We start from the raw sequence: 24,206 nt of genomic DNA, 5'->3' as shown, positions 1-24,206 counted from the left end.
CCTCCCCCCGCCCGTCCCCCAAGGTGCAGACCATGCTATGCAGAGAGTGAGCAGCAACGCGGCCCTACTGCTTTGGAGTGAGTCGAGAGCGATGGAACCTGCCTGCACCACATCCTGCCTGCCCCGCACACGCACACGCCTGCTCGCTGCGCAGGTCACCACAGTCTGTCTGGGCCCAGCCCACGCTGGACCCGTTACATGGATCCAGCCCAGTTCTCCAATTCCTTCATGTCGTCGTCTTCCTCTTCTTTCTTCTTGGCTGTGTGAAGACAGAAAAGGCTATTTAGGATGGCTGGTGCATTCAACATGTTCTGGCCGGAAACGAGCGCTGCCTGTGCTCCATGGTGTCTGTCAAACAGCCCTGCCCTGTGGCCAGCCTCCTCTCCAGGCTGTAGGCAGACTGCTCCTTGGGGCCTAAAAGCTGCAACATACAACTCTGGAAAACCAAGCACACTTTGGCAGCACCCACCCTCCACCTCCAGCAGGCCCAGACAAAACAAGAGGGATTCCACACAGAGGCCCTCAGGATTCCCACGAGGCTTCGGTCCCAGAGCCTGCAAGATGGGAGGAGAATGGGAAGAACCCCACAAGAGATCAAATCCTTGCCAACCCCCAACTCCACCTCAAGTGGCTTGACCCATGGCCACACAGCTCCAGGAGGCTCACTGGACAGCCTCTGCCCGCACAGGACTCCAGGAGGCTCGCTGGACAGCCTCTGCCCGCACAGGACTCCAGGAGGCTCGCTGGACAGCCTCTGCCCACACAGGACTCCAGGAGGCTCACTGGACAGCCTCTGCCCACACAGGACTCCAGGCAGCTGACTCTACTTGAGGGGGCCGTTTCCTCTTTCTACACGGGAGAGGGAGGTGACCACAGCTGGTCAGGCACTGCCCCCAGGGCGCTCTCTCTCATGCCATATCAAATTGCCTCACTTTTTCTAGAAGTTCTGTGTGGATTACTTCTACCTGGGGGTGAAATATTGTGCAAGGGGATGGGGGAAGGGAAGAAGGAGGAAATGAAGGTTTTATAGAATCAGGTCTCCAAAGGAATCAAAGCTGTTTCCTTCCCCCAGGGGCGGCCTCTAGGGACCAGGGCTTTTGCAGGTGTGCACAGCACAGGATACTAGAGAGGGGGCAAGAGCTGTCCTGGACTCATGTTCTCATACCTTCTCACAGTGCCTGGAACTTTCTCTTTAGTGAAATAGGAAAGATCATTCTAGAAAAGAGGCTCTCAACTGGGGGTGATCCAACCCCTACAAAGGGACATTTGGCCATGTGTGAAGACATTTTTGGTTGACATAACTCAGGACGGTTGCTACTGGCATCTAGTAGGCAGAGGCCAGGGATGGTGCTGAACACCCACAGTGCACCAGACAACCCTGCCCTCCATTCTCTCGACCCAGAGAGGTATCTGGCCATGTCCGTAGCGTCAAGATTAAGAAACCCTGTTCCAGAGAGAAACCAGAAAAAGCCAGGTGACATGGCCTCTGTGGCCACTACAATGGATCCTGTCTGGTTCTCAATCTTGGGCAAGCTCAGGACACAAACCAAAGCCAACCGACCACAAGATCACCCGCCACATGACCTCGTGGGTGTACCATGACTCTAGAAGCACTCACCGGGTTTTGATGGTAGGGCTATAGAGGGAACATTTGGTAGAGGGACTGTTTCGGGTCCACTGATTTCCAGCAAATTCTTGTCTAGTTCCTCCTGTTCTAGTTCTTCTAATTCTGCCATGAGCTCATCCTAGTAAAAGGAAACACAAAGTGAGTGCCCTCCCTGGGAATCCCAGCCCCCGCGGTCATGCCTCCTACCTAATTAATGCTCATGGAGACACACACCCCTCTGAGAAGGTCTGTGGGGAGGTGAACTCCAGGTTCCACACCCTGTGATTCAAATATCCTAAAGCAGCTTCTACTGGGGAACATATCACTGCTGCACATCACTGATGTAGACCTCGGTGTCCTGCACTACACTGTGAGCATCTGGGAGAGGGGATCGTATCTTTGCCTTCCTATTTCTTTGGCTCAGAGCTGGGCACACGAGTGAATGCTCAGAAATGTTTGCTGATTTGAAATGAATGAGATTCTTCCATCAAACTCCAGTGTGAAAACATGAAAACCCTGGTTTTGAGAGCCAAAGGTAAGAGCTGCAGGCTGTTTTCTCAGTTATACAGTGAGGGTCAGAAAGCACAAAGAAAGGTCGAGCAGAAAGGATCTGACCTTTAGGAGATTCAAATCTAACACAGTGGAGTACCTTCAACAGGGGCTGGCACCATTATTTTAAAAACCTAAGAGACTCAAGGTCCCAAATTGCTCAGCAGAAATTGGCAGGTGGCTGAGATCCAGACACATCCCCCGGGTCAGGGGTAAGTGCCCCCGACTCCTTGCTCTACCTTTCCCTCATGCTGGAGCTGTCTCAGGGCAAATCCTGTAAACTTCTCCAGGGCATGGTCATCTCTGCTGCCCAGCTCTGTGCCAGGGCCCACCCTGGAAAGATGCAGGCTAGCTACTTGTTCAAATCAGTTAGTGACCTGAAGCCTGCTGAAGGGTTGTGATGAATGTTCCTTTACTCTACCTAAGCTTCTACCCCAAATAGGGAAAGTGTCCCTCAAAATGTAGAATTCAGGGAGGGTTAACACCATGTCCTGTCTCTGTCCAAGTCCAAATGCTCCCTGCCTGAGAGCCTTCAAGAGCACATCAAGGGGCAGCCTCAGGGTGTCATTTGTGAAGCTTATGGGATCTGTACAAAACTACTCACCTCGTCAAACTCTTCTCCAAACCCTACAGGTTTTGAAATTGCTGTTGAAATCTCCTCCGCAAGTTCTTGCTGGTCAGCAATGTCCTGCATTAACTCATCAACTTTATCGATGTCCCTTCAAATGCAATGGACAGGTATCATATCAATTCGTTAGGCTGTGTAAAGAGGGCCTGCAAGGCAAGGCAGGAGCAGAAACTGGGCCCCACACAATCAACTTCCCAGCCACACCCCCTGCAATGACTCCCTGTTACTTGTTACTTGGCATTATTGCCTGCCTCCTCCCCTTTAAAATAGAGAAGCACAGACTCAAGGGGACAGGAATGTCTTCAAGACACTACCCAGTCCAACACCCTACAGGTGGCACTATCAAGGTCCTACATGCAAATTAGCAAAGGTGTCAGATAAGACCGCAGGGCTTTAACTCCTGGGCCAATAGCTCTTTTTCAAGTCCAAGGGTAACTCTGCACGGGGGAAGTAAAAGCACAATCACAGAAGACAGCCATGCCGTCTAATGGGCCTTCCATCTACTCAGTCCACCTATGGATCCTTTAGGACCCCAAAGGCAAGGCAAATTCTGAAAATATGCAGAATTTTCTTCTACACACTGACAATCATATAAACCTGTATTTCCTCAAGCCAATATATGCACATATATGTCAACATTTGCACAGTATTTAATGAGCTGCACTCTGCTAGGTTTTTAGGAGAACACAGAAATGAGGCATATATGGTTCTCTTTCAAGCAGCTCAGTCCAATGAACATCTACCCTCAGACAAAACCTCACTTATTTGAAGGCTACTTCTCCTGTAACCTTACATTCCTACAGCAAGATCAGCGATCAGCAAGCTTTTTCTGCAAAGGACCAGATAGTAAATACTTTAGAATTTATGGCCAGACAGTCTCTATTCCAAATACTTAACCCTGTTGCGTAGCACAAAAGCTGCCACAGACAATATGTAAATTAAGGGGCATGACTGTATTTCAATAAAACTTTTAAGGCCAGGCACAGTGACTCACACCTGTAATCCCAAAACTTTGAGAGGCCCAGGAGAGAGGATCACTTGAGGCCAGGAGTTCGAGACCAGTCTGGGCAACACAGTGAGACCCCATCCCTACAAAAAATTTTAAAAATTAGCCAGGCATGATGTCACACACCTGTAGTCCTAGCTACTCAGGAGGCTGAAGTGGGAGGATGGCTTGAGCCAGGATTTTGAGAGTGCAGTGAGCTAGGATTGGGCCACAGTATTCCAGCCCAGGTGACGGGATACAGCAAGACCCTGTCTCAAATAATAAAAAAACTTTATTTACAAAAATAGATGGCAAGCCCATAGGGTGCATTTTCCCCACCCATTGGACAGCACAGCTGAGTACCCAAAAGGAAGCAAAAAAGGCTCCTGGCACCCCCAAATATATGCTGCCAAATCTAAGCACTACAACAAATGCAGATTTTTTTATTTTCATTTTTATTTTTTTTTAAATTGAAATGGAGTCTCGCTCTGTCGCCCAGGTTGGAGTGCAGTGGCACAATTTTGGCTCACTGCAACTTCCGCTTCCTGGGTTCAAATAATTCTCCTGCCTCAGCCTCTAGTAGCTGGGATTACAGGCGCATGCCACGATACCCAGCTAATTTTTGTATTTTTAGTAGAGATGGGGTTTCAACCATGTTGGCCAGGCTGGTCTCGAACTCCTGACCTCAGGTGATCTGCCTGCCTCAGCCTCCCAAAGTGCTGGAATTATGGTGTGAGCCATCTCGTCCAGCCCAAATGAAGTTTTATTCATGAGAGAGGTCTTCATTTGGAGCCTCCTTACCTTGGCCTTTACCTTGGCTAGTTACAACTGTAACAAGCTTGGTTATCTAGTTTCTTAGGCCACTGCCATGAGAGGTAGCCATATAGGGGAAGAAGGAGTGCTGAGGGCAAGATCACTGTCAGTACGACAGCTACAGCTGGAGAGCAAGGGAGGAGGCAGAAAACGCCATCAAAAGCAGACACAGGAACAGAGAGATCCAAAGCTCTTGGATGAACCATACATTTCAGGGCCCCTGACAGCATCAGGGAAAAATCATGGGCACCGATTCTAATCCCAGTTCTATCCAAGCTCCCATGTGACACAGGGCAAATCAGTTTCCCTCTCTGGGACACAGCTTCCCCACCTTCACATTCACAGGTCTGGACAACAGGACCTTCTAAAGGCCTTTCCACCTTGAAACTATGCTCATCACAATAACCCTGAATTACTCAGAAAGTATTTTTGCATGCCATGAGATCTGCTTCCAAAGGCACATCATCCATTTTCGGAGTTCCAAAAAAGAATGAGAATTCAAACAAACTCAGGTGCTCGAATAGGTAAGTCAAGGGATCCGTCTGCCCAAGGCCATGGCCTGGGTACGAGGCATTCCGGGACTGGCACTGCCCTGTGGCGCAGGGGCGGGTGGACACGTACATGTTGTCATGGGCCGCCTTCATGGCCTTGGCGGCATAGCCCATGTTCTTGAGCACCTCGGTGTTGGTGTTGGCATTCTCCAGGGCCTCCCGCTGGAACTCGATGGTTGATAATGTGCCGTCGATCTGCGCCAGCTGCTTCTCATACCTCTTCTTACGCTTCAGTGCCTGGAGGGCTGCTGCATTGGGGAGAAAACAGGGTTTTAGAGAGCCCAGGCACAGGGCGAGGTCTTAGTGTTCACTGAGTTCTTTCCCCAACTCTACTGGAAGCACCTCTGTTGTTGCTTCCACTATAGCAGAGGGTTCATAAATTCTACACAAAGAGCACGTTCAATTTTCTATAAAAACATAAAATTCACATACCTCAAAACACAGCCAGTAAACAAGCACACAAGCCAAAGTTCAACCCTCGGGTAACCACGCACACACACAAATCAAAGCATGGACAGCCACCTGAAGAAAAGGATGTTCTGGGGTCAAACTCCTTTAGGGTCAAAGTCCAGCTCACAGACTCAGGTGAGCTACTTGGCTTCCCAGATGGTGTCAGTGTGAGCAGCAAATGACATACTGTATGTGAACACCTGGCACATTCATCAGTGTGTACGCCCCTCAAAAAAAGCAGTTCTCATTATTATAAAGCAATTTTAAAGTACCATTTTATGCCAACTAAATTACAGAAATCATAAATATAATGACTATACCAAATACTAGAACCGTTTGGGTTAAAAATGCTATTTCACTCATAGCCAACAACTCTGTAAATTGTTACAATGCTTCCGAAAAGTAACATGGCAACACACAGCAACAACCACCATGATGTTTTTACCCTCTGACCCAGTAATTTCCTTCTGGAAATGTATTCAAAAGCAAAAAGCCCCATGCCTGAAGATGGTTACTACAGCATCCTCCATCATCGGAAACACGACTAAACTAAAAAGCCAGACAGAACTCCCTGCCACGGCCAAACCTAGAGTCTGGCCATTTAGTTGGGTCAGTGGCATCATCTACCTTAGCCTCCTAGCACGCTGAGACTGTGGAGATCATCACATGCTAAGGTCCAGTCATGGCAAGCAATCTGACCAAGGTGAATCTGTGGCAGAACTGGGACCAAAACCACATCTCCCAACTTGAAACCCAGATTTCCTTCCCCTTCACGGTCTCAGTTCCACTCTTCACACTGAAAAATATCTTTAGCACGCATCTTAGATGACGTTGGGGGTCAGGACACACCACCCCAAAATATGACTGTAGGACACCAGAATATACCACTCCCAAAATGTATTTCTTTGGCATATTTTGAGCTGGTTATTCTAAGTAACTAGAGTAGCTTAAAAAGCTGTCCTTTTGTTTAAAAAAAAAAAAAACAAAGTACATCTAAGAAGAACATCTACGTTACTAAAAGTATCTGTGTCAGGAAGGGGGCTGCTCTGAAAACTTTCATTACCTAAGAGACCTTCTATCTGCATAACACATCCTTTACTCACCATACAGTAATTCTTCCCTCACCCTCCAGTAAGCTGTGTCCCCCACCACAACCCCCAAGCCTTCACCATACAGTAATTCTTCCCTCACCCTCCCGTAAGCTGTGTCCCCCACAACAACCCCCAAGCCCCTATTCTTTTCTGTAGCTCAGGATACTATATAAGCTTCAAGCATCTGACTCTTCTTCAAGTCTCATATTTTGTGGGATTTCCACATGTACATATGTAACTAAATACGGTTTTTCTCTTGTTAATCTGTCTTATATCAATTTAGTTTGTAGCCCAGCCAAAGAACCTAGAAGGGAAGCTATTTTTTGCTCCCCTGCAATGGGCATCAAAAGCCAGGAAGGAGGCTTAGCAGAGACTCCGTCAGAAGAAATGGCTGAGCTGGAGTGGGCTGGGTCGGGAGCACTAGCCTCACACACACGTGTACTCAGCGCTCCGCCATGTCCTGGAGTTCTGGACCACGGCCACCTCCTGCAGACTGGAGGTCAAAACCCCCTCCCCCATGGGGCTGTGGGTTCTCCATATGTCACATGAATAGGTCCCATGCTCCTTCCACTCACACCCCCTGCTGGCGTGGGATTCCGTCCTAAGGACCATTTGCCAAGGGAAAATAGCTTGGCCTTCGTATAGCACACAGTTCCTCCAAAAGCAGCAGAAAAATTCTCCCAGCCAGTCTTTCCAACCAATGCTGACCAAAATACATACATACGCACATAAAGAGAACTCGTAAAACATCTGAAAAACAATGAAATGTGCCCCATTAAATCTGAAAAGTCACTGAATCCGTAATCTCCCTTGATTCTGATGTAGGCCGGAATGGCCCAAGATTTCAAGAAACCCATCTTGCAGTCACACCAGGGGATCCTCGAGACCCTTCACTCTCACCTTCTGGTAGCATAAGTCATGCTCACTTCATAAGGGCCTCAAAACAGCAACCCTTTAAGGTTAGAACGACCACCCCTTTTAGTTGATGAGGAAACTGAGGTTCAGAGACGTCCTGTGACAGCCCAGGTAACTGGCAGAGGGGACTTAAACCAGGTGTGGAACCCCAAAGTCCCTGCCCTGCCACGTTATGCCCCCCACTTAATGAAAAAGGTAGGATACTGCCCTGGAGGGATCGTCCAGTCCTGCAGGGAGTGACATGGGGACCATGGGAACACAGAAGAGGGAATGCAAATCCAACCATTCCTTTGCTGAAAAATCCTCAGTAGCTCCCTTTACCATATGGTTTAATATGGCCTGCAGCGTCCCGCAGAGGCAAGGCGTTAGAATTCTCTCCGCAAGCCCAAGACCTGGGAGCCCTAGCACAAGGTCTACAGAACCACCTTTCCCATGAGTAATGTCAGAGGGAAGAGGTCCTGGGGGAGTCCTGTAAGTGCCCCAGGGCTGGGATGGCTGGATTGCTTCCTGTGACTTCCTTGGTGTTGTGTTCCTTTTCCACAAAAGGCATACCCTAGACATACTCTAATCACCAAGTGACTGTGAATCCTTCCAAGATCAAGTGCCAATGGCCTACAGGTGCCCCTTTCCCAAGTCCCCTCCAGTCAGCTCCATCACCCACAGCCCAGCCCATCATTCAAGATTCACCAAGGCCTTCCAGAACGGGCGCACTGGCTCATGCCTGTAATCCCACCACTTTGGGAGGCCGAGGTGGGTGGATCACCTGAAGTCAGGAGTTCAAGACCAGCCTGGCCACCATGGTGAAACCCCATCTCTACTAAAAATACAAAAATTAGCTGGACATGGTGGCACACACCTGGAGTCCCAGCCACTCGAGAGGCTGAGGCAGGATAATTTCTTGAACCCAGGAGGTGGAGGCTGCAGTGAGCCAGGACTGTGCTACTGAACTCTAGCCTGGGCAACAGAGCAAGACTCCATCTCAGTGGGGGAAAAGAAAAGATTCACCAAGGCCTTCCGAGAGCCTGCTGTGTGATGGTGAACAAGCAACGGCAGTCTCATCCGCCTCCTATTTCATTTAATCATCCAGAGATCCCAAATGAACAAGGAGACTGGGGATCAGAAAGGTGATAAAGCTCACCCAAGTCATCCTGCTGCCAAGTGAGGAGGGGAGTAGTCTGTGTAACTCCCAGCTCTATGCTCTTCCTCACGGACTCAGAACAACAGCAAGTGACTCTGAGACCGTTCATAAGAGCAAACACTCTTTGACAGAGCTGCCTTGCTTTTCAGTATCCTGAGTGTAGCAGGAGCTTGGTAAAATGCTTATGAAACTGATTTTATACAGTCAGCTACATTCTTATATTTAAAACCAAAGTTACTTCCCTATTAACATCATAGATTTAGAACTGCTTTTTCTCCAATACATTTTCCGTTGGCAGTGACTCCTTGTATGCCAATCCTAACTTCCTCTGACTTCCACCTCCCACTTCTAAAATCTCCCAAACAGTAAATTATCTGGAAGCAAAACCCAAATATACCAGGGAGGAAACCAACAGCCCATCCCCACCCCGAATGAAATAATGCTGATATTATTCATCTTTGTAGATCAGCAATCCAGCAAAATAACTGATACACAGTAAGTGCTTAGTATCTACTAAATTGAACCTCCAATTTCATTTGTCTTACAAGGTTTTCATGTATTCTATCCAGGGTTCTTCATGGGGGATCCACCCATATTTTATCTCCCATGCACCTCTGACCCAGAGAATTGACGTCTTACTGAAACACAGGCTAGAACAATCATTTGGCAGCATCCTTCCACTGCATTCCTCCTGGCCCACAAACAGGGACTTCCCGCAAGCACCTGGCTGTAAGGTGTGCTATCTCATACTGGGGATAGGACCTGAGCAAAGAGTATGAGGGACAGTCCCGGGGAATCCCCCCAGGACTCCCCTTCCTGCCTGCAGGGTTCACACAGCCTCTTCCCCTCTAAGCAGCGAACTCTCCAGGAGGTTGATTTTTCTTATCTAGATCTATCTGCTGTCTGTGTTTCTCAGCTAGTTGAGAACTCCAAAGGGAAAGGCTACATTATTAATTTTCCCCCACAGAAACCCCCAAACATGCTTCATGAGTAAAGTAACCTTGAAAATTGACATGGGGTCAGCATCTGGGCTGCAGAAACAGACGTAGACAAATATTCACAGCACTTGAACCACCTCCTGTATCTTACAAATGCATGGCATTGGTGGTGAGGTGTAACAGGGCAAACTAAAGGCTCAGAGGTATTAGAGTGCTTCCACAAGTAAAATGCCAGTCTTCTTGAATACTATTACACTTAGTAAAACTTCCTCCATGCCAACCTTATTTCTGACTACAGAAATTTTCTATCTGTAACCAACCCAATGTTTTCATAAATATTAAATATATACTGGTTCTTAATGTCTTACCTTAACTTCTCCAGATTCCTGATGGTTAGATTTAAAAACAAGTACTGAGTTAAAAAGAAGCTGTTCATCTAAATCAAATATTCAAGAAATCCATTTTCTGCCAGAGAACCCCCAGCGTCATTTATAAACACAATGGCTTTAACAATTGAAATCTAACCCAGGTCAATAGAAGTTTAAGAGGTTGCTTTTAGATGGGGGAAAAAACAGTCCTTGGAATCTCCATATTTAATTATGCCTTTGCCAGTTCCAAGAGAGTAATTACAGCAGCAATTACAGAATCTAATAACCAGCTTTATTGGCTCTGAAAGCTGAAGCAAAAACAACTCCAACCATGTTGAAATAAACATTGGTCTCCAGACAGTTGCTTCATTAGACCCTCCAAACAGCTATTTAGAGGAAAGATACAGAACAGATACCCTAAGAAGCAGAGACCAGTCAAAAAGACGTTTGCCCAGGATGGAAAACCTTCCTGCGAGGCAACAGTTAGTGATTACAGAAACCATTTTTAGAGAACACATCAGTTCGATACAACCAGACCTGTTCCTTTCTCCTAGTCAAACACGACTTCTCTGAAAAGCTGCTGAGGAGAGCAAGTTTGCCTGTCCCAGATCTAGGGGTGTTCAGCATAGGGGCAAATAGCCCAGGACATCTCAATAGATGCCAAGAAGTCATAACTATACACTCATTACTAGTATAGAGAAATTCAGGCATGGAGGGAAAAACGGACCAATAATATGCTCTCACTAAATGAATGGCAGTGTCTACAGTCCTTTCGAAGACCCCAGAGTCTACATTTGAAGTCATCTAACAGAAGGTACGGGGCTGGGAGGGAAGAGGGCTGCTGCTTTCCCACTCTCAGCGTGAACGACGAAGCAAATGAACACACTCCTGAGGACACTTACACACAAATGCAACACCAGGACTCCAGCCTAAGTGCGTGTTCTGAAGAACCCTCAGCAGCCTGGTCCCAGTAGGACTACCGGCAAGTGGGGAGCCGAGGAGGGCTAAGGGAGCCCCACTCTGCCTGCCAGCAATCACTCAGATAGAGCCTCCTGGTTCATTCTGCCAGTGAATAAACTCAGATATTCAGGGTGCCTTAGCCAGGAGAAGCATGCCTGGCCCTCAAGCCACTGGTTGCTTTGCTGGACAGAGGAAGTGATGGGTGTGTCATCTGTGATCTGTCATCTGCCCTGTGAGTATGGGCAAGAAAAGACCCAAAGTTAAGTCTACGGCCATGCCACCCTGAATATGCCCAATCTCGTCTGATCTCGGATGACCCAAAGTCAAAATAACACAGTTAACCACCAATGTCAAAGAAACCCATTCACCCGTAAACATGGTTATTAGTGACCATCCTTGCACCACACGGCATTAGAAATCCCACCAAACTTTGACTAAATAAGAGTTACAATCATGGCATCAAGAATAGAGGGAGCTTGAGGAGCTCTTGGAGATAATGAAGACCAACCCCTCATTAGATAACTGAGAAAAATGATGTCCAGAACAGGTGGCACAGCTTGCCAGGACCCCGCAGTGAGTCAGAGGAAGAACCAGGACTAGAACCCAGGTCTCCAGCCCACGACTCTTTCCACCACCTCAAGTCTGTTGTTTCCAAATTTCGTTGCTACAAATAAATCAGCAGTTCCCTGTGCCATAAGGAAAACAGTCTGCCTAATGTTCTTTCATCCAGTTTCCAAACCCTGCCCTTGATAAACTCCATTTTAAAGCTCATGCTGACACATGAAAACCAAAAAGCTACCTAGTTTGCTCTCCTAGGTCCCTAGACAGCAGGGGGAAAAAAAAAAAAAAAAAGAGGTGCTAATCAGGCTAGTTCAACAGTACCTTCCCCTAGTAAGTGCTGTTGATGCACCTACAGTTTCAGAAGGCAGGGCAGGGTTAGGCTCTCATTTCTCTACCCTGGGTGAGGGTGCCTGGGATGGCCTGGGCAAACAGAAAGTTATCAGAAACCAAAATGCACAAAACGCACCTTGGAAACCCAGACAGAGGCTGTTTCATGTCGATTGTTGCTGAGACAGTGTTGCAGGCTCACCTGCAGGACGAGGGCCTCATCCTGCAAAAGCCCTGGAACGCTGTCCCTGACATTGCTGTATTTATTCCCACACAGCTGGAGAGTTCAGGCGAGAGGTGCAGACAGCTTTTTCCAGAGCAGCCTCCTTCCCTGTGATATATCTCCCTGTTCCTCTAATTTGCTCTCCGTGGCCTGGAGCTAATGCACTCCATTTAGAGATGGTAAAATAAGTACTTGTGTATGACCAGGAAATCGGAGTCTGAAGCCCTGCTGACTTCATCAGCAAACACATAGGGAGTACAGTACTCACTGCAAGGGAAAATTCTAGACAGAAAGAAAGAAGCCCCTTATCTGTTTGAAAGGGACAAAGATGAAAGAAATAAGCCCCACGACTAACAGCCTAACAGAATATCAAACGCTCTGAATCATTTAAACAGTACATACAAAGTGTGTTCCGTAAAAGGCATGATAAAACACACTCTGCCGTCAAACAACCTTAGGAAATGCTGGGTCACATCCAGTTACCATGGTCATTTAGGGAGTCCAGTTGTCCAGCTTCAAGTTTCACCTCCACCATCAAGTAAATTACTTAATCTCACTAATAACCCTCATGATAATAACATGCACCTCATAGGGTTACTGTGAGGATTAAAATGAAGTACATAGGTAAAGCACCTGGCACAGGGCATGACAGGTAAATGTTGGTCACTGGTATTATTTACTGCAGGACTTCCCAGATCCTATTTTGATAGGAAGAAAACACTGACACCTAACTGGCTCACCAAAAAAAGAAAGAGAAAGACAAGAAAAACCAACAAGACACACACCGACATCTGTAAGACACGGCTTGGGAGAAACCAATTTAAAACCACCTGACCATTTGGCCAGCTTCATCAACCCCTGCCCTTGGTTGATGCCGGCCAGCACTGGGGCACAAAGGAAAAAGAATATGAGGCTTGGTACCAGTAGACCAGGTCAGAATCCCAGCCCTGAAGGTGGCTGTCAGGTAAGTTATTTCACATCTCTGAGCATGTTTGTCAGATGCAAGATGGGGGTGAAACCACTACCCTAAGGACAGACGAGGACAGTCACTATGCAAACACTTGCTGAATGTAGGCATTCTCTCCGTCTTGCCTCTTTCCCCGCTGCCTCTCTTTCCTTGCCTGTGTCCAACATTGTCTCTGGGGATCTCTGCATCTTCCTGTCCCTGTCCCGTCTCCCACACATTTTTATTTATTTATTTATTTATTTTGAGATGGAGTTTCACACTGTCACCCAGGCTAGAGTGCAGGAGGGTAATCTCCGCTCACTGCAACCTCCGCCTCCCGGGTTCAAGTAATTCTCCTGCCTCAGCATCCCAAGGAGCTGGGATTACAGGAGCTGGCCACCATGCAGTGGTGTCCTGTCCCCTTTCCCAGCCCAGTGTGTCTAAGAAAGAGTAGACAATTGTGGTATAGTGGAGAAAAAGATAATATATAACAATAGCTAACATTTATGAGAGGTTTCCTGGGTGCCATGATTGGTGCTTTCATGGGAATGAAAAATTGATACTATCCATGCTCACTAGTTCTTCCAGACAACCTATCTATGAGGTAGATACTGTTACTGTCCCACTTCAAAGATCAGGGTATTGAGGCTCAAAGAGTTTATCACCTGCCCAAGTCATACAGTTAGGTAGTGGCAGGCCTGGGATCAAAGTCAAGCTGCCTATCTGCAAAGGGCATGTTCTTTCTCTGCAGAAGAGCATCTACCCTGCACCAAGCAGGCAGCTGGGCCTGCTTCTGCCTGAGCCTGGGGATCTGAAAGCCCTGAAGGCCTTCCCCTCCCCATGGATCCCACAAGCTAGCAACAGTCTGGCACCAAGGGCATCCAGTGGGCTGCCTGTTCTGCCCACAAACTGTCCACTAGCGACAGTCCAGAGGGTATGCAGTAAAAACCTCTACCTGGAAAAAAAATTTTTTCTAGTAGATTTTAAATTGGTTAAAAGCACACAGGATAAAAACCCAACCATTATCATCCTCTCTACACTTAGGCCGATGACTCTACATAGCTGGAAAGTTTGCTGTGAGCTTTTTTTGTGTTTTAAAGAATAAATGTCTTCTTCCCTCATGTCTACCCTAAACCATAAGCTCCTCCAGGGTGGAACCTCCATCTTTGTGCCCCTAACAGCACTGAGACAGGGAGAAGGGAAGGGCACTCCATAATATCCAATGTGACCCCGCCATTTCTTTACCCGTCAGTGCCCTCTGTCCTCTCACCCTACAATGGCTTCCAGATCTTTTCCCAGGTCCTAATATGGCCTTCCCTCCACATTCTGGAGGGCCCAGGGACCAAAGCTACAAGAACCTCTGTCACTTGTCCACTTTTTTCCTGTGTCAACCCACACTGGAATTGCTAGAAGCCTAAAACAAAAGGGGTCAGAGGCTTATTATTAGGGGCAATGAGCCTAGGACCTCCCCTGTGACTATACCTGGAGGGAAGTAGCAGAGACCCAAAGTGAGCGGCAGATTATTCCAGACTGGGTCAGCAGGCATGGCCCAGGCCATAAGGAAGGAGGGAAATGGCCACAGCAGTCAGGGTCACCAAAGGGAACGGTTCAAGGCCTATCTGAGCTGCCTCCTCCTGCTCCCCAAAGGGCAGCTGATCAGGAAGAGAAGGGGTTTCACTTCCTAGATCCAGCAGGCAGCCCTGGAGTAGCTCTTGGTGATCAAGATAACTCAGGGCCAGGGTGGGAAAACCAGGATACTGGGAAGGAAGGTGACCTCCCCCTGGTTAGTGAGGGCCATAGTCATTCAGCCTGTGCCCTGGAATCCAAGGCCAAAGTTCTTTCCTATACACCAGCCAGGCTGCAGAACTGCTATCAGAGGCTAGAACTAAGCACCCATGCAGTCCACAGATATGTCTTCATTTGTCCCATGTCTTAATTAAGTCATATCTTAATACATAAATTTGAATATTACATATTTCACATAAAAATCCAGATTTTGGCTTCCTCTTGTAAAGACAGAGTATCTGGCAACACTGAGCCCACACTGCCACCTAGCAACAATCCACTAGAGCAGAGCAGCAGCCATCCCTTTTAGAAGGGACACATACTTTCCAGTCCATCTCAGAGCCCACCACTGCCCACCAACTTCTACCTGGACACATTACTCATTTACATGTCCTGACCAACAGTCCCTGTAACACCTGACACTAATCTTACACCCAGAGGAAACTGCTAGGAGTTATCTGGTACAATCCCTTGCCTTCAGGCAGTTAAGGTTGTGTTCAAGTTAAAGATAGGCAACTGATGTCATAAAGGTGCAACAAGGTGCTCAAAGTAACAAAGGTAAAGGTACTTGACAAGGAGGAATCCAAGCCAGGTGCCCCGAACAGGAGACCTGTCTCTAGACACAACCTGCAACACGCGTCCTGTGATCCTGAATCTGGCTTCTAGTTCCAACTGCCATGACTAAAGTATGTCACTGAGCAAGTCCCCTCATTCCTTAGTGCCTCACACTCCTCATCAAGGACACAAGAAGGGTGGATTAGGTGCTCTCTCCAGGTCTTCCTCCAGCTCTAACAATAGGTGAACCCATATAGTTCTGAGATTTCCAATAACAGGATTGAAACAAACACAAAAGGCTCTTTCTGGTTGATCTTGCGTGATCCAGAATATGTAATTAACATCCATATGCTCCAACTCCCAACTGCTTCACATAATCAAGTATTTCCTGCCCAATGAGCAGTCTTTCTTATTTCAACCAGCTTCACAAACTGAGTTAGAAAAATCAGAGACTCCCTTTAGCCTCTGAATTAAGCTGCTTCAACTGGGCAGAGGAAGTCAGCACTCAGATCCAATGTGAGCCACAAATGTCACTCAGGAAGCAAAGGTAACTATAGTTAGAATGTGAACACAGACATCTTCACCCTCCATCTCCTTACAAGTTCTGGCACTGCCTCCCTCCTCTCTCTGAAATTCCTCTCTCCTGTCGGCCTTGGGGGATCCCCTAGCCTGGTTCCCTTGCCCCAGAGGCCATTCCTTCTTGAGTTTTTGTTTTGTTTTGTTTTTCCTAGATCCTTTCCTCTTCTCAATTCCTAATGGTTGAAGCTCAAATCTTAAAAATCTTGATCCTGGGTTCTTCTGTTTTTTTGTTTTTGTGACAGAGGGTCTTGCTCTATTGCCCAGGCTGGAGTGCAGTGGCACAATCTCGGTGCACTGCAACCTCCACCTCCCAGGCTCAAGTGATCCTCCCACCTCAGCCTCCCAAATAGCTGTAGCCCAGGCTGGTCTCCAACTCCTGAGCTCAAGCAATCCAATCCACCTTGGCTTCCTAAAGTGCTGGGATAACAGAAGTGAGCCACCATGCCCAGCCAGTTCTTCCTTTCTCACATGAAGTATCACCTATTCTGAGCCTCGTATTTTATTGTATTTAATCCTGACAATAAGGAATTCATCTTACTAGCCAATTTTACAAAGAGATTTGAGGCCTGGAGAGATTATCTCAAAGCTTGTGAATAACAAACCAGCAGAGTCAGGATTCAAATCCAGACTCTTCCTTCTGCTTCTAGCCAAGACAGGATAGCAGGGACTAGATTTACCCCTAGCCCAAGAGAAATGAATCAACAGTTTTTGAGACACTGGACATCAAGCAAAAAAGGACAGTGATCCTTGAGAGCTCGGAAGTAAGTTGAACCTACGGTCACAGCCAGTTGATCGCTGAGAGTTTCCAGGCCAAGGTGCAGGCAAGGAAAACCCAGACAGAGTCCAGCAACTTCCTGAATTAATGAGATAGAGCTGAGTGTCTGGGGAGACCAATGCAGCTGGAGTTCATGAGAGTATCTGAGGAGAGAGTTGCACGGAGAGAGAAAACCCCAGAGAGCCATGGAGGGTCCCCCTCAAGTATTCAGCAGAATACTGATCAGCACCCATGTGTGAAAAAGCTATCTAAGGCCAGGGAAAGAACCACTCAAAAGGATGACAGAGAATAAATAATATTAAGTACTCACATGGGGCCAGTCATATTGCCTCTTCCTCAGTTAGATTGGAAAAGCCTCATAATTCTTCTTGGAGGGCCTTCAGGAGGGCCTTGTCTTAATAGTAGGGATTAACTAGCCCTATACTAGATTAACACTGCTCTGAGCCTGTCTCACAATTCGTACACCTAAGACCCAAAAGGCAAACTGTTACCAAAAAATTCTGCCCCCAAAACATAAAGAATATTTATGGGAATACAGAAAGATTCAGTACCCAACAAGGCAAAATTTACATTTGACATCTAATCAAAATCTACAATTTATGCAAAGAAATGGGTAAATAACACCCATGATGCAGAGTAAAATCGACAAATTGCAAGTAACCCAAACTAACACAGATGTCAAAATTAGCAGAGATTAAAATAGTTATAACTATAGTCTATATGCTTAAAAAGCGAAGGAGAAACAGGGAAGGTATTTGCTATGGTTTGGATACTGTTTGGCCCGCCAAGTCTCATGTTGCTATCTGATCCCCAGTGTTGGGGGTGAGGCCTAGTGAGAGGCGTCTGGGTCATGGGGGCGGATCCCTCAGGAATGGCTTAAGGCCATTATCCAGGAGTGAGTGAGTTCTTAGTCAATTCTGGAAAGAGCTGGTTGTTAAAAAGAGCCTGGCACCTCCTCTTCTCTCTCTCTCTTGCCATGTGACCTGCACACATAAGCTCCCCTTCGCCTTCCACCATGAGAGGATGCAGCCTGAGTCCTCGTGAGCAGCAGATGCTGGCACCGTGCTTCTTTTTTTTTTTTTTTTTTTTTTTTTGAGACGGAGTCTGGAGTCTCACTCTGTCGCCCGGGCTGGAGTGCAGTGGCCAGATCTCAGCTCACTGCAAGCTCCGCCTCCCGGGTTTACGCCATTCTCCTGCCTGAGCCTCCCGAGTAGCTGGGACTACAGGCGCCTGCCACCTCGCCTGGCTAGTTTTTTGTATTTTTTAGTAGAGACGGGGTTTCACCGTGTTAGCCAGGATGGTCTCGATCTCCTGACCGCGTGATCCGCCTGTCTCGGCCTCCCAAAGTGCTGGGATTACAGGCTTGAGCCACCGCACCTGGCCGGCACCATGCTTCTTGTACAGCCTGCAGAACTGTGAGACAAAATAAACCTCTTTTCTTTATACATATCCCAGCCTCTGGTATTTCTTTAATAGCAACACAAATAGACTAAGATAATTTTTTTAAAAACCTAAATCGAGCTTCTAGAAATTAAAATTATTACATGGATTAACAACAAATCAGACATTTCATTGATGAAAAGATTTGTAAATTTGAATAGCAATAAAAACTATCCAAAATGAAATACAGAGAGAAAAAAGAATTTTAAACATCAGCAGAGCAGCAGTGAGGTGTGGGATAACTTCAAGTAACCTATATACATGTAACTGGAGTCCCCAAAGGAGGAGGGCAGGTGAATAAATATGTCAAGAAATAATGGCCAAAAAATTTCCACTTTGACGAAAACTATAAACCCACAGATACAAGAAGCTCAATGACCCTGGAGCTTAAGAAACATGAAGAAGACCACATATACCAAAGCACATCATATTAAAAGTGCTCAAAATCAGTAATAAAAAGAAAATCTTAAGAGCAGCCAAAGAAAAAAATACACATTACATATACTGAAATAAAGATGACAGAGATTTCTCATAGAAAACAATGCTAGCAAGGAGATGGTAGAGCAATATTTTTAAAGGATCTCATTAATTCTATCACCTGGCATGGAATTAAATTAGGAATTATAGGCCAGGTGCAATGGCTCACGCCTGTAATCCCAGCACTTTGCGAGGCCGAGGTTGGCAGATCCCTTGAGGTCAGGATGTCAAGACCAGCCTGGCCAACATGGTGAAACCTCGTCTCTACTACAAAAATTAGCTGGGCGTCGTGGCAGGCGCCTGCAGTCCTAGCTACTCGGGAGGCTGAGGCAGGAGAATTGTTTGAACCCAGGAGGTGGAGGTTGCAGTGAGCTGGGATCACGTCACTGCACCCCGGCTTGGGCAACAGAGCAAGACTCCATCTCAAAAATAAAATGGAAATGGAAAGGGAAAGGGAACAAAAAAAACTGTTAATCTGGAATTCTAAACCCAGTGAAATATTTCAAAAACAAAGGCAAGGCCAGGTGTGGTGGCTCACGCCTGTAATCCCACCACTTTGGGAGGCCAAGCCAGGCAGATCACGAGGTCAAGAGATAGAGACCATTCTGGCCAACATGGTGAAACCCCGTCTCTACTAAAAGTACAAAAAAAAAATTAGCTGGGCATGGTGGCACTCGCCTGTAGTCCCAGCTACTTGGGAGGCTGAGGCAGAAGAATTGCTTGAACCTGGAAGGCAGAGGTTGCAGTGAGCCGAGATGGCGCCACTGCACTCCAGCCTGGCAACAGAGCAAGACTCTGTCTCAAAAAAAAAAAAAAAAAAAAAGGCAAAATAAAGACTGTCAGACAAAGAAAAGCTGAAAGAATTTATCACCAGAAAATCTTCACTATAAAAATTTTTTTAAAGTCCCTCAGGCAGAAGGAAAATGATACCAGATACAAATATAGATCTACGCAGAGCTATGACAAGTACCAGAAAGGATAAACACATGGGTAAATACATAAGGCTTTAAAATTATTTAAATCTCGCCAGGTGTGGTTGCTCATGCCCAGGATCTCAGTACTTTGGGAGGCCAACGTGGGAAAATCCGAAGCCCAGGATGTCAAGGCTGCAGTGAGCTATGATTGCACCACTGCACTCCAGCCTAGGTGACAGAGTGAGACCTTATCTCTAAAAAAAAATAAATAAAATGTAAGTTATTTAAATATCTTTAAACAAAAACACAGTAACAGTGTAGTGTGGGGATTTATATGTAAAAGTAAAACATGGTAATTGCACACAGGCCAGGAAAAGCAAATGAGACTATACATACATGAGGTGTACTATACATGAGGTGATATTGTATATATCACCTGGGATGGAATTAAATTAGGAATCATGGGCCGGGTGCAGTGGCATGTAATCCCTGTAATCCCAGCACTTTGTGAGGGCCGAGGCGGGCAGATCCCCTGAGGTCAGGCATTCAAGACCAGCCCAGCCAACATGGTGAAACCTCGTCTCTACTACAAAATTTAGCCGGGCGTGGTGGTGTGTGCCTGTAGTCCCAGTTACACATGAGGCTAAGGCAGGAGAATCGCTTGAACCCAGGAGGTGGAGGTTGTTACAGTGAGCTAAGATCACGTCACTGCACCCCAGCTTGGGCAACACAGTGAGACTCCATCTCAAATAAATAAATAAATAAATAAATTAGGAATCACAAACAGAAAATCTGTTAAATCCCTACATCTTTAGAAACTAAATAATATACTTCTAAATAAGTCACAAGTCAAAGAAGAAATGAAATGGGAAATCCAAAAGTATTTTGAACTGAATGAAAATAAAAACACAACATATCAAAATATGTGGGATGCCACTAATGTGGTACCTTAAAGGAACTAAAAGCCTATACTAGAAAAGAACAATCTCAAATGGACCTCAGCTTCCACCTTAACAAGCTAGAAAAAGACCAGCTTGGGACTGAGCAACATGGCAAGACCTTATTTCTATTAAAAATTTTTTTCAAAAATCAGCTGGTGGCAGGCACCTGTACTGTCCCAGCCACTTGGGAAGCTGAGGCAAGGAGGATCGCTTGAGCCAGGAGTTTGAGGCTTCAGTGAGCTATGATTGTGCCGCTGTACTCCAGCCCAGGTGAGAGAGTGATAGCCTGTCTCCAAAAAAAAATAAAAATAAAAATAAAGGGCAAACAAAATCCAAAGCAAGCAGAAGAAAGGGAATAAAGATTAAAATGAAAAATCAATAAAAGACAAAAAAGAAACAAAAGAGAAAGAAGGTCAATGAAATAAAATTCTGGCTCTTTGAGAAGTTCAACAAAATTGAACTTCTAGCCAGACTGAACAGGAAAAAAAGATTACCGGTATCGAGAATGGCAGATGTGATATCACTACAGACTCCACGAACATTAAAAGGATAAAAAGGGGATATTATGAACAACTTCATGACAATACTAGAAAACTGAAGCAACGTCATACCAATACAAAAGATGCAACAGTTTAGATGAAACAGGCAATTCCTTTGCTCATTCTACTGTACCAGAATTACACTTTGCTCATGAAACCCCGCTAGGGAACTAGGGACACAAATTATACAGTCCCAAGGCTGAAGGAATTCACAGGACAGCAGATCTGGACAATGTAATATGATGACAGAGGTCAGCACAGGACACTTACTGTGGATGCCTAAGGCAGGGAAACTAACTTTTGGGGTTATCATGCATTTTAAAGGATGGCAGGAGACAGCCCAGAGGAATGTATCCAAGCAGCAGGAAAAGAGAGGCATGAGAAAATAGGGGAGGGAGCAAGTAAAGATAAAAGTTAAAGAAAGAAACTCAAGGACAGACTTGGATGTCTTGTTAAGGAGCTGCTGGAATCTATCCCAGGGTTAGCAGGAAGCCATTGAAAGATTCAAAGCAGGACAGGAACGTGATCAGATTTACATTTCAGAAAGATCCCTCTGGCTGCTGTAGGGAGAAGGGGCTGGCAACCACTGCTGTAATCCAGAGGGTGTAGATTTCAAGGTCCTGAACTGAGGCCACAGCAGAGGGGATACCCAGGAAAGGGTGAACTTGAGAGACACCAAGGGGGAGAACCATGGGCCTGTATGACCTGTTTGAATGTACAAGAGAAGGAAATGGAGACTGAGTCAGGAATAAGTTCCAAGTTCCTGGCTGGCGCAACCAGGTGGTGGAGATGCCATTTCTCAGAGAGACTAGTAACTCAGGGAAGAGAAGATAAGGCAGGGAGGGAGAAACCATTCTCCCAGGTCTTTCTGTGGGGCCACGGGCTTCAAAATTCAAGTTAGCACCTGACGTTTGAATTAACATTCTCTAAATCCATATGAGGAAGACGGAGTTCAGGGACTGCAGGGTAGGTCAAATCTAAATCATTTCTGGCCGGCCGTGGTGGCTTACACCTACAATCCCAGCACTTTGGGAGGCCAAAGCAGGAGGTTCGCTTGAGGCCAGGAGTTTGAGAACAGCCTAGGCAACATAGTAAGACCCCGTTTCTACAAAAAAAAAATTTTTTTTAATTATCCGGGCATGGTGGTGCACACCTGTAGTCATAGCTATTTGGGAGGCTGAGGCGAGAGGATGCTTGAGCCCAGGAGTTTGAGGCTACAGTGAGCTATGATTGCTCCAATGCACTCCAGCCTGGGCAACAGAACGAGACCCTGTCTCTTTAAAAAAAAAAAAAAAAAAAAAGAAAAATCATTTATTGTAAAACTATAAAGAGCACAGGATTCAAAGGTAACCTAATTACTACCATTCATACATGGGCGTGTCTCAGGAGAATATACAGGTATAGTATATGCTTGTAATTGCAGAGACTATCTCAGGGCCTTGTAATTGGTCATTTCTGGGAAGGGCACACAGTGACTGAGGCAATGAAGGCACTTTTAAAATTATGTACAATTTACATGACTACCTAATCAAAACAAACAAAAACAACAGCCCATTTCTTCCTCATCCCCAGACGTGGAAAGGCAGTTACATTTAAAGAAGCAAATCATTTACTAAGAACAACCTAACTATGACTGGCACGGGCGCTTTGGTCTGGCCCTCCGGGTGGAATGAAGGCACTGATTGAGCTCCTCCCCCACCCGCCAGGTCCTAGGCTGGATGCTCTTAAAGGCCAGGCTTGCTCAAGGTGACCAGGTTCTTGGCTGGGACAGAGGGGAAACAGCCTGTTTTGGTTTTCCGTTCCCAGGCTGGGATGCACTCTTTCTTTTCCGACTGGCTTTTCTTCCTCTGCTTCCAGCTGAATCCATGCCAACAAGGGCCCCCTTCTGCCTGAACAAGCATGAGAGCACCCTGGCAACCGAGATGACAGCGGAGGTCTGGGGGCTGGGGACATTTGTGGGGAAGTGGGGAAGAGAGTGAAATGCCGGCAGAAAAATACTTCCAATGTGCACGCTTGTTAGAAAAGCAAGGCAAGAGGGAAAACCCAACCAGCCTTTTATGCTTTTGGAATCAAAAGAGACATGATGAAGGGGTTGCAGACAAATGATTTTCCTTGCCCAAAGGCAGCAAGGGGCGAAGGGCACAGGAAGCTGATTCTCTTTTGGGAAAAGGTAGTCTTGCCTTGGTCCTTAAAAAATGGGGCACAGGTCAGACACGGTGGCTCACACCTGTAACGTTATGTATACTTTACCACAATTAAAAAACAAAAACAGTCTGGTTCATGGGTTTGCTATCCGATCCCTGCTGAACACTGTCGCTTACAACTGTATATGTGAAAATAACAAAATTAAAGAATGAACTCCAAACTGCACAGAATTACCAGACACTGAAACACTGACAGAACATAATCTTTGAGGCCAGGTGCAGTGGCTCACGCCTGTAATCCTAGCACTTTGGGAGGCCAAGGCAGGAGGATCACTTGAGGCCAGGAGTTCAAGACCAGCCTGGGCAACACAGCAAAACCTCATCTCCACAAAAATTTTTAAAACTTAGCTGAGAGGCTGGGCATGGTGGCTAACACCTGTAATCCCAGCACTTTGGGAGGCCAAGGCGGGTAGATCACAGGAGTTTAAGACCAGTCTGGCCAACATAGTGAAACCTCATCTCCACAGAAACTTTTAAAACTTAGCAGGGCGGCCAGGCACAGTGGCTCATGCCTGTAATCCTAGCACTTTGGTAGGCCGAGGTGGGCGGATCACTTGAGGTCAGGAGTTCGAGACCAGTCTGGTCAACATGGTGAAAACCCGTCTACTAAAATTAGCCAGGCGTGGTGGTACGTGCCTGTAATCCCAGCTACTCGGGAGGTGAGGCAGGAGAATCACTTGAACCCAGGAGGCGGAGGTTGCAGTGAGCCAAGATTGCGCCACTGCACTCCAGCCTGGGCGACAGACGAAGACTCCGTCTGAAAAAAAAAAAACAAAAAAAAAAAGAAACGATACACGAAAACAAAACAAAAACAAAAGGAAAAAATCCCAGGTCTAAGGACAAGTTCAATCCACAAGCAGAGAACAGGATATGAACAACTGGAACACAATAACATGCTGTGGAATATATGTTCTATTTAAGGTCTACAGCTTATCTGAAATACAACAG

At 46.4% G+C, this 24,206-nt stretch overlaps 1 protein-coding gene across 1 annotated transcript in view; it reads right to left on the bottom strand.

Annotated features, from left to right (window-relative positions):
• The window catches only part of CHMP4B (charged multivesicular body protein 4B), a 44,154-nt gene continuing 19,948 nt past the window's right edge, over positions 1-24,206 (bottom strand). The window contains exons 2-5 of the mRNA XM_011965157.1: positions 5,203-5,380; positions 2,760-2,874; positions 1,619-1,745; positions 1-259 (exon numbers count right to left, since the gene is read on the bottom strand). Of these exons, the coding sequence (XP_011820547.1) occupies positions 195-259; positions 1,619-1,745; positions 2,760-2,874; positions 5,203-5,380 (485 nt within the window). The 3' untranslated portion in view covers positions 1-194. The remainder of the gene's footprint in view (positions 260-1,618; positions 1,746-2,759; positions 2,875-5,202; positions 5,381-24,206) is intronic.

The sequence above is a fragment of the Mandrillus leucophaeus genome, unplaced genomic scaffold (assembly GCF_000951045.1).
Source record: "Mandrillus leucophaeus isolate KB7577 unplaced genomic scaffold, Mleu.le_1.0 Scaffold716, whole genome shotgun sequence".
NCBI lineage: Eukaryota > Metazoa > Chordata > Mammalia > Primates > Cercopithecidae > Mandrillus > Mandrillus leucophaeus.
The sequence above is the reverse complement of the archived record's forward strand: the minus strand, read 5'-3'. Positions and strand labels throughout refer to the sequence as shown.